The 16,390-nt window shown below is 44.9% G+C and overlaps 1 protein-coding gene across 1 annotated transcript in view; it reads right to left on the bottom strand.

Annotated features, from left to right (window-relative positions):
* LOC106612485 (protein jagged-1b) overlaps positions 1-11,166 on the bottom strand; it is a 52,967-nt gene extending 41,801 nt beyond the window's left edge. Inside the window, exons 1-2 of the mRNA XM_014213664.2 lie at positions 10,369-11,166; positions 4,510-4,842 (exon numbers count right to left, since the gene is read on the bottom strand). Coding sequence (XP_014069139.1) covers positions 4,510-4,842; positions 10,369-10,518 — 483 coding nt within the window. The 5' untranslated portion in view covers positions 10,519-11,166. The remainder of the gene's footprint in view (positions 1-4,509; positions 4,843-10,368) is intronic.
* Between the last annotated feature and the right edge of the window lie 5,224 nt (positions 11,167-16,390).

The following is a 16,390-nucleotide window of genomic DNA, read 5'->3' as shown; positions in this document are numbered from 1 at the left end:
ATTTGTCACTGTGCCATTACTTTTGGAGTTCACTGTATGTGGTTTAACATCACCAGAGGGACAGAAGTGAGAGCAACAGCCGTAACAAGGAGAGGAATGGGTTTCCATGGGGATAAAGAACAGAGAGAGAGAGAAAGAGAGTAGGAGAGCGAGAGCGAGAGCGAGAGACAGAGAGAGAGAGAGAGAGAGAGAGAGAGAGAGAGAGAGAGAGAGAGAGAGAGAGAGAGAGAGAGAGAGAGAGAGAGAGAGGAAAGTGTGTGGAAGTGTTGACAGATGAGTGACTTCGGAGGGGGTGGACACAGTGGATGGAGTATGGAGTAGTAAAGGTATAGAAACAGAGAGATTGGGGGGGTGCTAGAGGGAGCTGGGTGAGGAGTCAATAGACTTCTGTAATTAAACCTGCTCAACTACTTACAAAGATGTGTGCCCACGCACTTCTTCAAACACAGCATACTCAGATGAACGCACACACACGGACACACACACACACACGGTCCCTCCAGGATCTCCAAAGTGATTGTGTAAATCTGCTTCCCCCTCCTAATATAGAAACTCCCATTTCAATCCAATTTGCACACAAATTAAATCATTAAAAGGCTTCCTCCCTAGAGATACTTGTGTCCTCCAGGTTATTAACTTATCTCTAAAAAACACAAGGCTCAATCCCTGATGGAATTCACTTTCTTTGTGTGTCATGATACACTGGGTGTGTGTGTGAGCATGGGTGCTAATTGACAGCATGCATGTGCTGTGTGGCTATAGAAGCATATACAGTAGAGGAGTATGAGAGGGCGAGAGAGGATTGTGTGTGTGTGTGTGTGTGTGTGTGTGTGTGTGTGTGTGTGTGTGTGTGTGTGTGTGTGTGTGTGTGTGTGTGTGTGTGTGTGTGTGTGTGTGTGTGCGTGCGTGCGTGCGTGCGTGCGTGCGTGTGTGTGTGTCCAATGTCAGCCTAACAGGTGAGCGTGTATGAGAGAGTCAGCGACGGACAAAGGAGAGGAAAGCACAAAGGAGGAGTAGAGAAAGCGAGTGAAAGAGGGAGCGACCCAAATGAAAGAACGTTCTAAGTGAGCTCTCTGTCCTCCTCTCTCCTCTCATAACCCCTTGGTGACTGGGTCAGCCTGACTACCCACACAACGCCAATGCACAGCTAAACCCGCTGTGTGTGTGTGTGTGTGTGTGTGTGTGTGTGTGTGTGTGTGTGTGTGTGTGTGTGTGTGTGTGTGTGTGTGTGTGTGTGTGTGTGTGTGTGTGTGTGTGTGTGTGTGTGTGTGTGTGTGCGTCTGAGCGTATTAGAACCAACCTAGAACATAGTAGAGTACTGGCTGAATGACATGTGCGTAATTCCTCTACTTTGCGTGTTTGACAGTTGGGCCTATTTCAGTTTGATATATATAGACGTTTTAACCACTAACTCTCACAAACCCTTAGTTAACAAATAGTGGTCCTTCCTCAACAGTTCTGTGGAAATATGCCTCTTTTGTCCGTTCTAGCGTGGCCATCTAGTGACAACCCTGAGAACCCTAGTTTGGGGATTATGAGACATATTTCAACTCTGACCTTTGACTGCTGACGGTTCCTGGTACGACTGCCCTCACAAGACTGGCCCATATTCACGAGGTTAGTCTTGTAAACAGTATGTGTGGCACGGAAGGTTTTTCACTCTACAACCTGAACATACAACACAATATTGTACAAGCATGTCTTTTTAAATAACCTTTATGAACACATAAGGCAAGTGGTGGGAGCGAATGACGAAAGAAAAGAAAGAAAGAGAGTGAAACATGTTTATTATTACAGATGATATGGTTACCGAAACACACACACCACACACACATACACGCACGCACGCTGAACGTGTGAGTCCCGCCAGTTGAGAGCGCTCTCACTCTGGCAGTGAACCTGACCTGGAATCAGATTTAGGGGCTTTAACACTTGAGGTCAGGATTATGAATGATTGGCCTAAGATTGACCTAGGATCAAGAGATGGGGACCACAGCCCATTCCGTTCTTTTTAATGGCGTTTGTTTAGTGCCTATCACAAAGTAATTTGTCACAGGACTCTTAACAAAAGACTAAGCCCAAACCCTTCCTCTAAAGCTAGCCCAAGGCAACAACAGTACGATGGGAAAAGTTGTTGGAGTAGAAAGCAAAGCAGGACACTTAAACAGTTCAGTGTAAATCATACTGTAACGTTGATGTCAACGGGAGCCCGAAAGTTCAGCAGATCTAGAGTAATGATTCTTAACTGACTTGCCTAAGGTTTAAATACAAATAAAAATAAATTTGAGAGGAACAAGACTTTAGAGAGATTATAATGGACCTTTGTCTAAGAGCTACCCGGCAACTCCTTCTGGTGTACCACCTATTCACTCCTTCCATTCATTCAGAAACAGTGTAAGTTTCCTCTGCCACATAGACAACAACAAAAGACAATCCCCACAGTCCCCCTCCCCACCCCTCTTCCGCCAATCAGATATGAGATTGGAAACAACAGGAGACCGTGTGACTTGAGAGACGACCTCACGGTTCTAAAATGCTTTGATATTTTATATCTGAACGGAAACGACTTCGCTAAAACACTCCCAGACCAGGCCGCTAAGCTGTCCCTGGACTTGGGAGTCAAACTGCAGCCAAATACTTCAGTCCATATGATCAGACAGTGAGGGGCTGGGAGACACATGTGCGCACACAAACACACACACACATTTCCCTGAATAGATGAGTGGAGAGAAAGAGCAAGGGCAGGAGATAAAGAGAGCTCACCTTTCCTCATAATGACTGTGCTCACCTGTTCATCCCCCTCACCTGGGGCAGAGGGATCAGAATACTGCCTGAGCCCCCCCCCTCCCCCGGCCGCTCCCCTACCTCCCAGAGATGGCCAGATAATGTGAGTCTTTCAGCCGCAGCTATCCCCATAGAAATGCTGGCCTGCCTCGGAGTGTCCCTATCCTCTCCCCTGCAGCCCAGCCCGTCCCACGGCCTGGTCCTGAAACTGATCCAGATAACACTTTCTGCTGGAGAATTTTCTCACACTCATACCTGCCACTCACACGCCTCCCCAACATGGAGGAGAGTCACTGACACTGACAGTGTATAAAGACAGACTTCCACAGGCGAATGGATTGATACCGATTAACGTGAGGCGAATAAACGCAGAAGCGATGCGCGTGTGCGTGTTCCAGATGCCTGAAGCCAGGACACACAGACCTGTGCACTCCAACACCAGACCAGCTGGTGAGCATGACCAGCCTTATTCCCGGTCCGCCTCTAAATCTCCACCAGGGCTTTGCGCAATATTAAAAACATTATTACTAGGCAATATGAATATAATTACAACCATACCGTCTGCTCTCGTTCCCCATTATTATAATACTTTCATTATGAATAACCGTTCAACCTCACGGAGGAGGTCAGAAACGAAGCATTCCAGACCCTAATCAAATATAGGCCGCTCGCACTGCGACAGCAAACGTTGAAATAAACAAGCGCTCCGACCTCAGGAAGGAAGACAATGCGGATCGGTCGTCCTGCGTGTGCCAAGTCATTTAAAAGGGATACTCGCTGTGGCTCTGGCCCTGAAATGACTCGGGCAAACAGACATTAATTATAGTAAAAAAAAAAACAGGGAACTACTTCTAATGGGCATGGATGAAGGGATGGAAGGAAGGAATGAAAGGATGGAAATGGGGGAGGGGGGTGAACTGCTCGTTGAGAACATTAGTGTCCCTCTCTATCACCAGCTAAAAGCTTTCACCCCCCTCCAGATGTCTTTCCAGTCCCCTTCCAAACCTCCCACCCCTCTAGCGAACATCTCAGGGCTTAGTAGCAGTCAAATAGAACAACATATTTGTGAGCAGCAGCAATACACAAACCTATGTGAGCCAGAACCAACAGACTTGGACAGTCTTTGGTCCATCCCCCCTCAAGCCCTCCACTCAACCTCAAGGCTTCAAAATTCCTCTTTCATTTTATTTGTTGTTTCTATTTTCCCCTCTTCCTGTATTGCTTGGGTCCTCCTTATGGGGGACGGAAGATGAGAGAGATAGAATTGGATTATCGATGGGTCTAATGTGCGATTAATTCAGCCTGCTCTTTAATGAATACACGAGTTGTAGCCGCCAGCCTGGACCCCATATCTGATACAGACACAGACAAGTCGATACACGAAGTCAGACAGAGAGGAGCGATATCAGAGACTTTAATAACGACGCAATAACGCAACAGGGAAGAGTTTAGGAGGAGAGAGAGAAAGGGATGGATAAAGGGAGACAGAGGGAGAATGAGGGAGAGAGAGAGGAGGGAGAAAGAGCATCATCTCAGCATCGCACCCAATGCCCACGTTTAGACAAGTAGAAAACTGCTACTAGTATGTGCAAATAGTAGCAAAGCCTCTTGACTGAATGCTAAGAGCTAGTGTCAACACTGTCGCAGGCCTCTGTGAGTGTTTACCTACTTGAACCGCAACATGTTACCATGGTAACCACATTGTAGCTACACTCCTGTACTCACCGGCCAGGCGTATTTGAAGGGAATGACAATGTGTCCTGTAGTGCCATCCCCTCCTCCTCCTCCTCCTGCGTCGTGACCTCGATGACGGAGGGATTGGGTGTTGCCTCCCAGGACGGTGGTGCTGCCCACCCCGAAGGTGCAGGCTCCGGTGGGGACGACGCGGGCCTGGTACTCCTTGAGGCAGGCCTTGAAGAAGGTGTCACACTGGTCCCCGAGAGAGCAGCGCTGCCCCTCGGTGGCCTGGAGGTCGCAGCACTCCCCACTCTGCAGCACACCTTGGGGGTTCTGGAAGTGACGGATCTGCAGCTCAAACATCCCCACTGCACACACAGCCTGGAGAGAGAGAGAGACAGGAGAGTTAGGATGAGGTATAACTCACACACACACACACACACACACACACACACACACAGAATCATATACACCACCCAAAGAGAGGGTGAATCTACGGGAACAAAACATTAATGAATGTGATGAATACACCTGATCAATGGGTGGAGTATCGCATTTCATCCCAGTGCTTTCCAGCAATGGGAATCTATGGATAGCATTCCCTCCCTCTTTCTCTCTCTCTCGCCCTGTCCCTCTCTCTCTCTCTGTGTGTATCATCTGCTTCATTAAGGTTACCAGACTACCGTCATCCTATTCTAAGAGGTGGATAAAGAGAGGGTGATTGAGAAAGGAAAAACAACATTGACTCACACCCCTTCCTCCCCACAGCGGAAGAAAAATCTAATCCCTTCATCCCAATGGAGAGACACGCCCCCACTCCAGAAATCCCTCTCTCTCTCTCTGTATCTGTCCATTTATCTCCCTCTATCTGTCTCCATCTTTCCCTCCTAGCTTATTTACCCTCCTCCCTCCCTCGCTCTCTTTTTCCTCTTTCACCTCTCCCCTCCCCTGTGTCATGCACTTCCTACACCTCTCCATCTAGAGCCTTCCTTTCTTTCTTCTCCTGTATCAGTACCCCTCCCTTCTTTTCTCTCCCTCTCTCCCCAGTGGAACTCAGACACTGGGAACCAGGCCACGGTTTCTCTGTCCTCCTCCTCCCTTCCTCCTCTATCTGGGAACAGGCTGTAACTCTTGCCCTCTCTCTTTCTCTCTGTACCAGCTCTTCTTCTCTGCAATTCTTCTTCTCATCTCTCTTTCTCCCTCTCTCTGTCTCTCTCGTTCTCTGTCTCTCCCTCTCCCTTTTCCCAGAGCCTATAAAGCATATTCTTCTCAGCTGGGTACAGAAGGGGACAGACAGGCTGGTAGAGCTAACAAGCCCCCCAGAGGGACAGGTGTGTGTTTGTGTATGTTGGTGTGTTATATAGCAAGGAAATAATGGTTAGGATTTCTAACCACTAATAATGCACAAACCACACACACACACATCAAACACATGTCACATACACACACGTCACACACACACGTCACACACAATGAAATTATGCAATAACGGATAACGGTGTAATAGTCTTGACAACTTGACTAAAGCCAGTTAGAAGAATAGCTGGTAAGTCAGCCCCATTGTGCTGTTGTATTCTGTCCCTCACCTGCCCCTGTCCTTGGGCTAGGGGGCTAAACTCTCCTACATCAAACAGCCTGTGGAGATACAGGCCCACTCATCACTCTGCATCCTCCTTTCTTCATCTCTTCCCCCCCCCCCCTCTCTCAGCCATTCCGGGCATACCTGGGTTTCAGCGCTCCATCTGACCGCTCCAAGCGCTCTGCCTCGAGCATCACCATGGAGAGCTGTGGTAATTAAGTCCCCAATGAACCCAAAAACAGGGAGAGACCAGAACCACAACCTGACCCTGCATTAACCCGGTTGGATTGTACACTGACTAACACTTCTGTTAAAACCTCTTAGACGTAACGGCAAAATGTAGATTTCCGCCTAAATAGAGATACCCAAAAGTAACTGCTATTCATGTGTAATTACATGATTCTGACATGTAAAAACGTATTTGTAAAGAAGACATCTGGTAGATTATGAAGAAATGATCCGAAGATAGATAGGAGTTACATAGTTCCGAATACACAAGATCAAGCACACACAAAAGAACCGTTTTTTTTTCTTTTCATTTGAAAGTCATCTTTCATTGACAAGCTTTGAGTGAATTATTGATTCCCAGAGCTGGAAACACATCACACGGCTTCCACAACATGTGAACAATATCAGAAGAAAGAAAATGGGATTGATAGACCTAACATCTAGAATTGGGCAGATGTTTTAGTAAGTGGTGTCAGGTGTGGTCATGGGTCGTTTCCAAGTGTCCCTAAACCTCTCCAAAGTGGCATATGTCTGTAAATGAGATAATTCCAGTGCTATTACATATGTGCAATCCCTAAATGCTATTTGTTCAGTATAAAAACACAATTTCTACCATATCAACCTCACTCAAACATTGTGGTGGTGTTATGAGGTATCCAGGGTACATTCAAGTGTCCTTTCAACCTCTCCAAAGTGTCCGAATGTGGTAATTACACCGTTTTTTCACACACTGGATATGCCTAAAAAGTTATTGTTCACTATAAAAACTACATTTCTACAACACCAACCTCTCTCAAACATGGTGGTGGTGTCGGTGGACATACAGGGGATATCCAAGTGTTTTCATCAGATTTTTCATGCGCAAAGATAGTCACTCGGTCGATATTCGATATTCGTTGCCATTAAGTCATACATCATCAGATAACATTGGCAATAGGCTAGATTTGTTCCTACCAACCTAAGGATTAATGTCATGCCACCTTTGTAGCTATAGCTCAAGCACAGACCAAATGGAAGCTTACCGTGTAAAATGATGGCTTGGTGAAAACGTTGAGTAAAATAAATGAAAAATACTCTCGAGGCTGGTGATCAAAAACGGTAGGTAGTAGACAAATAAGACATCCTCATGCTCTGTGGAGTCCCGGCTTTCGGTGTGAATCAACGTATTAGGTCTTTATGTCGTTTATGCTTCACAAAGCTAACTTGAATGTAGGTAACAGCCATCTTGAAATTAGGTCTTTGGCTCGGCCTGCCCTTATACATTTGTATGCCCATATACGGTAGTAAGTCACACCAAAGATTTGAAGGCACAGATCAATAGCCAATATACTCAGCTTTCCGCAGACAACCTGCTTTTGCAGATAGGGGCCACCGTTCTCATACCAGACTGAATTGAATAAAACAAAAAATCATAGGGGGTTTAAGAGGTTTTAAACACTTACCTTTTAATACTGTTAAATATGGCACTATCTTGACTGTTCTGTAATAACAGAGTAATATCAGGACAACATTATACACTGTATCAAACAACATGAATATATAATCCTGAATGCTCGTATGTGCATTGCACTGAATCTGACACATCCCCAGACCTCTACTGTTACATGTTATAGTATCTTCAATGCTGAAATGGATGCAGTATGTCAACTCTCCTGTGCTACTCCTACATTATAAATGTCCCACAGCACAGTAGAAAGGTCTGCATCTTACTGCAGTAGGAGAAGGGAGTGTTATAGTAGTGAAGAGCTTCAGAGCTGGGTGCAGAGATCCATGTGGATCTTTCTGTACATTCACATGCCCCAGTGCTGTAAGGCTGTGGCCGCTGGCCCAACACACACACCCCAGTCCATGAGTCCACACACACACGCGCGCACACGCACACGCACACACACACACACACACACACACACACACACACACACACAGGCTTCTCATTTCACAGAAATGCACACACAGACACACACACAGAACGTTCTGATCTTGCCCCTGCACTGAGGGCTGTGTCACGCCGCCAGTGGGGGACCCTTTTAGGCCAACAACCATAGCCTGGGGGTGGGTCTGGGAGGAGAAGAGTAGAGAACACATTCAGCCAGCGCTCTACCTCCAGGCTTTCCCTCTTGGTCTGTGTGAACTTGAACTTGAATGTGACAGGCCTATGTCCAATTTGACTGAATGTGAATTGGTTTTCTATGTGGTCATAGTGGTTTGAGTGTGGTGTTGAATCAAACTCATTATTACATAGTTATTACAATTATAAGGTAGCCTATAAGGGAGTTCCTCGGCGTACATATCAGTGACAAACTGAAATGGTCCACCCACACAGTGGTGAAGAAGGCGCAACGACGCTTCTTCAACCTCAGGAGGCTGAAGAAATGTGGCTTGGCACCTAAAACACTCACAAACCTTTACAGATGCACAATTGAGAGCATCCTGTTGGGCGGTATCACCAGCTGATACGGCAACTGCACCTCCCGCAACCGCAGGGCTCTCCAGCGGGTGGTGTGGTCTGCCCAACGCATCACCGGGGGCAAACTACCTGCCCTTCAGGACACCTACAGCACTCGATGTCACAGGAAGGACAAAAAGATAAAGGACAACAACCACCTGAGCCACTGCCTGTTCACCCCGCTATCATCCAGAAGGCGAGGTCAGTACAGGTGTATCAAAGCTGGGACTGAGAGACTGAAAAACAGCTTCTATCTCAAGGCTATCAGACTGTTAAATAGCCGTCATTAGCACATTAGAGGCTGCTGCCTATATACATAGACTTGAAATCACTGGCCACTTTAATAAATGAAACACTAGTCACTTTAATAATGTTTACATATTTTGTATTACTCATCTCTTATGTATATACTGTATTATATCCTATTCTACTGTATCTCAGTCTGTGCCACTCTGACATTGCTCGTCCATATATTTATGTAATCTTTATTCCATTCTTTGACTTAGATGTGTGTGTGTATTGTGTGTATTGTTGTGAAATTGTTAGATATTACTTTTTAGATATTACTGCACCGTTGGAGCTAGAAACTCAAGCATTTCGATACACCCGCAATAACATCTGCTAAACACATGTATGTGGAGGTGAAAGAAATGCACACCTATTTAGGCGAGGTGCTGGCTAGCGGCGTAGAACACTTGAAAAATGAAAGGAGAGCCGCGCACTCTAGGAAGCTCAGATGCAATAATTTAATAAGACGCTGGTAAGACCTGACAAGACAAGACGAACGGGTCAACACGTGTACGTGACCAATAAAATTTGATTTGATTTTGATGTATACTATGCTGGACTATTCCTGGTCGTCTGCAGAGCTTTTACATACTGTAGAGAGAGGATGGACTACATTTATGTGAAGAAAGGAAGTGAGGCACTGACTGTAAGACACGTGAATAAACACACACACACACACATTACAAGCGCACCCACCCAACACACACACACACACACACACACACACACACACACACACACACACACACACACACACAGGGACAGACTGACCAACAATTTCCGTGAATCCTCTTTCACCTTGTGATCATGCTCACAATGTTCACAAGGTTGACTTGTGCGTGTACTGTAGTTGTAAACACATAGAAGACAGCCTTACTCCATCCACAGACACCATAACATTTAGCTTGTTAGTTCCCATAAAGGGTGTATTTATACACCATTAGAGCCCACAGGAGACTGTGTTCAGAACATTTCCCTCTGCAGTTCTGGTTCAAACAATGCACTTCGTGGATGGGTCTTCTGGCATTCTTCAACAGGAAAACAAATCAATAGCAGTGTAATAGTCTTAGAATCCCAATAACAAACATTGGTGTGATGAAAGGTCATGCTTGGTGAAGGTTTGATCATGTGGTTTATAGACGAAAGGACACGCCCATGGAGCAACAAGTGGATGAACCGACCATTAAGACGCACAACAACAGGTGGGCACCGCGCCATTCGAAGCAATGGTAGACATAATGACAAGAGAAACAGGGAAGTAGAACGTGGGCAAAATGATTGACTATGTGGGAAGAAAACACCGACTGTAAAAGTCAGGGCAGGTTTAAACAACGGCCAAAAATAGCGCTTAATCGGTGCGGCTTACCTGCGGTTGCAGAGCGAGGGCGACGAGAAAAATCACGGTCCACTGCTGTCTCCGGCGCCGATCTCTCCTCATCTCTGTCCTGGCGCTGCTCCTCGCACCTCCGCTGCAGCGATCAACCGGCTTTCGTCCGTGCGCTCTTTCTCTCTCCATCTCAACGTCACAGGATCGAGGACAAAAAACGACGCAGTATCCCCCTCTTCTCTATAATATTCCTTTCTCAGCTACCTTTAAGCGCCAGTTCATCGTTTCGTACTAGGCTTGAGAGAAAGCATTATTGCCTTACTTGTATTGTTCCCCGTGGGGAGTTCCTCCTGCCTGCCCGCCCCTCCTCGACCCCTCTCCCCGGCTTCTCCCTCTTGGTGCGGTGTCCAGGGTGGGTCTCTCCTCAGAAAAAAAACACTCTCACTCCACCAGGTCGGTCTTCCCTCCACCTGCCGTTAAGAGGCTTTGAATGTCAGACCTGCTGGTTCCCTGACTTGAGCTCTCATCCCAATTACACTCTCCCTCTGCTCAACGCACTCGCCCTTCAAACTAAATCCATACGCATACACCCTTTCCTTCTTTGCGCAACGGACTCAAATTGATACCCAAATAAAATAGGATCTCCCTCTCTACCAGTCCAGACTCTACTTTCTCTTGTTTATCCACTGCATGCTGCGTCCCTCACTCTTTCCGTAGGCTTTCCAACCCCGTGTGGTCACTTCGCTCAGGGCTACAGATCCGAATCACCCAGGTCCCGGGCAAGGCTCTGTGCGTATCGGCTGTTTGAAAGAACTCGGCGAAAAAGGATGCCAGCCAGTGACGAGAGGCTGTGTGTGTTGGTGGTGGGGGGTGGGGGGGGGGAGGGGTGTGTCCTCAGGCAGGGGATATCCGTCTTCTCTTTTTATGTGCACGCGGTCTGTACGCTTGCACCCCTGGACGGTTCCCATGGGTTCCCATCGTTGCTGGAATGCCTGTCCTCTCCTTTCCGTCTCTCATCATCTCACAGAGCCATTAACAAAGTAATAGGTAGGTATTGATTAAAATGAAACTGTTTTAATTACCCTTGTAGAAAGTGTAACTGCATGAGCAGACTTTTGATAGCCTATATAAAAAAAAACGGCATATTGAACCTCTTTTCAAATCACTTCTCTCGCCTATTTGACCATGAAATTAGATATTGTGTAATTCAACTCGACTCTGTAACAGAATAATGGGCCTAACCCCCGTTTCGGGCCTCGGTTAATCCGGTATAGATCAAAGCGCCGCTGTGCCAATTAAGTAGGCTATCGGCCACAGCCTGCACTGTCAGTAACTGATCGGCAAACTGAAATAGTTTCTATGGGACTACCTCAGCGCAATTAGGAGACCACTTATTATGGTAGTGGAGAATGTATTTACTAACAGAATCCAATCAGACCTGTGTGCAAAACAATTCGGAGAGAGAAGAAAATGCACAAAAGTTTGAGAGTGGCCAAACGGGTGGCTGAGCAAAGTATGTGGTGTTTATGCTGTGCTATTCTTACATAGCCGGACCGCAGCTGATGATTGGACGTTTTAAATCGTTTGATTATGCGTGTACACGAAAGGACATGACATCATTTCTTCCAGCTCTGACCGTCTCGTGTCTCTGTGTGTGACTGCTTATGCGCATTTACAATTAAACCTGCCTGGACGACTACACACATTCCACCGGCTCATTATACCGTCAACTGTAGTTGCCATATAGCCATAACAAAAGTGAACAAATAATTTCCTCTAAAATGCAGGTAAAAAAAAACGACAGCCTACTTACAATAAACTATGTAAAAAAAACTCAAAATGTTATATGGTCACCTTCAATTTTGAGTTTATATCCAATTGAATTAAGCATTTCATGCATTAATGCCTTGACTTTGTCCTCTGCTGTTGCATTATAATTTAGGTTAATGTAAAGGTTTATTGATTCCCAAATAAACAATAATGTTGTTGATTTTTTGTCAAATGAAAAACACAATGTTCTTGATGATAACCAAGTGTCTTGCTATTACATTTTGGGTAAGATTCACAGTAATTTCACTAAACCTTGATAAAAAAAAGCAATGATCTTACTTTATGTATTATTATAATGTTATCTGCTTCATGCTTAACAATTATTTTAAAAATGTTGTCCATGACAACACATTTTTTTCCTTTCATTTAGGCTATTGGCTTCACCCCATAAGACATTATGTCCCACCGATGGACCATACACAACAGGCAGTCAAATTGTACTGTTTAAACATAACTAATGACACTTTCAGAAGTTTCTGACCACTGTAAAAATGCTCCAAAACATCCGTTCTAAACATTCGTAATGGGTCCTCATTAAAGGATTTGAAGTGAAGCCTACTCATTCCAATCTCAGGGACACAAAAGAGTCCTGTTTTGTTATTTTTCGCCACTACCTCCCCGAAGCGGGAGTGGATCATTTGCGCGCCTGCTGCCTCCCTTGGATCTGGTAGCCACTGCGAAATCTAACCCTGATTCCCCGTTACGCATGATCAGCACAGAAACTCCCATTTAAAGTTGATAAGGCACACATTCCAATGATAAGCCTGTGCCAAAAGGGAGAGCACCCACGTATGCATAGCCGCAGGAAGTAGGTGTGCTGAGAGAAACTGCACTACCACCTAAAATAAAATTAAAATAAGAAATGAAAAAAAAAGTAGTGCACTGTGCTTTGCTAGTTCTGTATTAGCGGACCATTATACTGCCCAAACAAGCAAAAAGGCAGTAACTGCTCATAGCGAGTAACTGAGAAAAATGGCTTTTATTTACCTTGGTTTCACAGTAACCTTATGCAGTTACTGCAAACATGACCCCAATTTTCTCCAAAACACAACACCAATAGAGGCAGGATACTTGTCCACATGATTAAGCATGCATTTAATGTAGAAAAAAATTACATTAACTAATTGTCGACCAAATGAGCCGTTACTGCATTTTTGCTTGGCAGGGCAGTATAGCCGTCTGCAGTGGACAAAAAAAAAAAACAGTGATGGAGGACACCCAAGCTCACTTGTGGGCAACGAGTGGGAGGCCACAACCCACCCACAGCTGAAGCTGCTCGGGAGGTGTTCTATTGGAGAGTTTTTGGAGTATCCCCCCCCTTCCCCCCCAGGCATTGCTGCCTAGGCATGCCATGCCCTGCACCTGAACGCAATCAGAGGACCATGAGACAGACGGGTTGACTGGGTCTTGCTCGGAATGAGGCCAGCCGGGTATATTGGAGAGCAAGAGGAAAGCTGATGGGGGCCCTCCCAAGGTGGATCACGTATAGGTCAGGAGGAATAGACACTGGTAGGATAGACAGAGAGGAACCAAGGGGATGGATGGTCTAATGCAGGCAGTGAGAACCAGGAATAGGAGCACCACTGCCAGCCCCCAATATCTGCCTGCACCATCACTGGGGACAGGTAAAATAACTAGACCCTACCCAGAGGGCAGAGACAGATCCAGATGTCGCCGGATCAATGTTCACCTGCCAAGAGTGAGAAACCAGGCGTGGGCGAATGAATACATAAATAATGCCCCCAGAACCACTTAAAAGAATAAAAATTGCAACAGAATACAGATTTATTTTATTAATTGGTTATGTCCCCTGGATTGACAGCTATTAACAGTACAGCCACTCATTTGACAGTACAGCCATCCACAACATGTTTTCATTGCTTTTTATTCTTAAATTGTCCCCAAAAAAGTGTTATATATACAGTACCAGTCAAAAGTGTGGACACACCTTCTCATTCAAGGGTTTTTCTTTATTTTTACTATTTTCTACATCATTTTCTACATACATAATAGTGAAGACATCAAAACTATGAAATAACACACATGGAATCATGTAGTAACCAAAAAAGTGTTGAACAAATCAAAATATATGATATATTCTTCAAAGTGGCCACACTTTGCCTTGATGACAGCTTTGCACACTCTTGGCGTTCTCTCAACCAGCTTGGCCACTTGAATAAATGGAACACTAGTCACTTTAATAATGTTTACATATCTTGCATTACTCATCTCATATGTATATACTGTATTCTATACTATTTTACTGTATCTAACAATGCTGACCACACCGCTCGAGTGTCGTGCACGAGCGTTGCAAAGTAAATGTACACATACAGTTGAAGTCAAAAGTTTCCATACACTTAGATCGACGTCATTAAAACTTGTTTTTCAACCACTGCACAAATTTCTTGTTAACAAACTATGGTTTTGGCAAGTGCATGACACAAGTAATTTTTCCAACAATTGTTTACAGACAGATTATTTCACTTATAATTTACTGTATCACAATTCCAGTGGGTCAGAAGTTTACATACACTAAGTTGACTGTGCTTTTAAACAGCTTGGAAAATTCCAGAAAATTATGTCATACCTTTAGAAGCTTCTGATAGGCTAATTGACATCATTTGAGTCAATTGGAGGTGCACCCGTGGATATATTTCAAGGCCTACCTTCAAACTCAGTGCCTCTTTGCTTGACATCATGGGAAAATCTAAATAAATCAGCCAAGACCTCAGAAAAAAAATGGTAGACCTCCACAAGTCATCCTTGGGAGCAATTTCAAAATGCCTGAAGGTACCACGTTCATCTGTACAAGCAATAGTATGTACGTATAAACACCATGGGACCACGCAGACGTCATACCGCTCAGGAAGGAGACTCGTTCTGTCTCCTAGAGATTAACGTACTTTGGTGCAAAAAGTGCAAATCAGTCCCAGAACAACAGCAAAGGACCTTGTGAAGATGCTGGAGGAAACAGGTGCAAAAGTATCTATAGCCACAGTAAAACGAGTCCTATATCGACATAACCTGAAAGGACGCTCAGCATGGAAGAAGCCACTGCTCCAAAATCGCCATAAAAAAGCCAGACTACGGTTGGGGACAAAGATCATACTTTTTGGTGCTTTGCTGCAGGAGGGACTGGTGCACTTCACAAAATAGATGGCATCATGAGAAAGTAAAATTATGTGGATATGTTGAAGCAACATTTCAAGACATCAGTCAGGAAATTAAAGCTTGGTTGCAAATGGGTCTTCCAAATGGACAATGACCCCAAGCATACTTCCTATGTTGTGGCAAAATGGCTTAAGGACAAGAAAGTCAAGGTATTGGAGTGGCCATCACAAAGCCCTGCCCTCAATCCCATAGAACATTTGTGGGCAGAACTGAAAAAGCATGTGCGAGCAAGGAGGCCTACAAACCTGACTCAGTTACACCAGCTCTGCCAGGAGGAATGGGCCAAAATTCACCCAACTTATTGTGGGAAGCTTGTGGAAGGCTACCCAAAATGTTTGACCCAAGTTAAACAATTTAAAGTCAATGCTACCAAATACTAATTGGGTGTATGTAAACTTCTGACCCATTGGGAATGTGAAGAAAGAAATAAAAGCTGAAATAAATAATTCTCTCTACTATTAATCTGACATTTCACGTTCTTAAAATAAAGTGGTGACCCTAACTGACCTAAAACAAGGAATTTTTACTAGGATTAAATGTCAGGAATTGTGAAAAACTGAGTTTAAATATATTTGGCTAAGGTGAATGTAAACGTCCGACTCCAACTGTATGTGTTATTCAATCATTGCACCCACACTGCTCACGCGCCTCAGCGAGCGTTTGCGTGGCCAGGCGCTAAAATAGAAATTGGTTCTATTTGTGACGCTCAATGTGCTGCAAGTCTGGCCTCTCCCATCTCCTCGTTGGTTTTTAGGAGCATATACCCACGTGGGTGAATGAAAGATGAACTTTGGTCCACACTCCGGTCTGTTGTAGTAATGCTGTAAAGTTGTTTGCCAACTGCCATATGAAGTCCAAAGAAAAAAAAGAAGCCTGAAGGAAGGAGGAGAGATGACGAGAAACAAATTCGGTTTATTGTTTTATCTGTGGATTAATTGTTGGAGTAGAGGACCTTGTGCATTTCAGGTAAAATAACAACCCAATGTTTATATACCAGGACAAATTGGTGTATCGCTGCAGAATGCTGAGGTAGCCATGTTGGTTAAGTGTGCCTTGA

Source organism: Salmo salar, chromosome ssa09 (genome assembly GCF_905237065.1).
Source record: "Salmo salar chromosome ssa09, Ssal_v3.1, whole genome shotgun sequence".
In the NCBI taxonomy this organism is placed as follows: domain Eukaryota; kingdom Metazoa; phylum Chordata; class Actinopteri; order Salmoniformes; family Salmonidae; genus Salmo; species Salmo salar.
The sequence above is the reverse complement of the archived record's forward strand: the minus strand, read 5'-3'. Positions and strand labels throughout refer to the sequence as shown.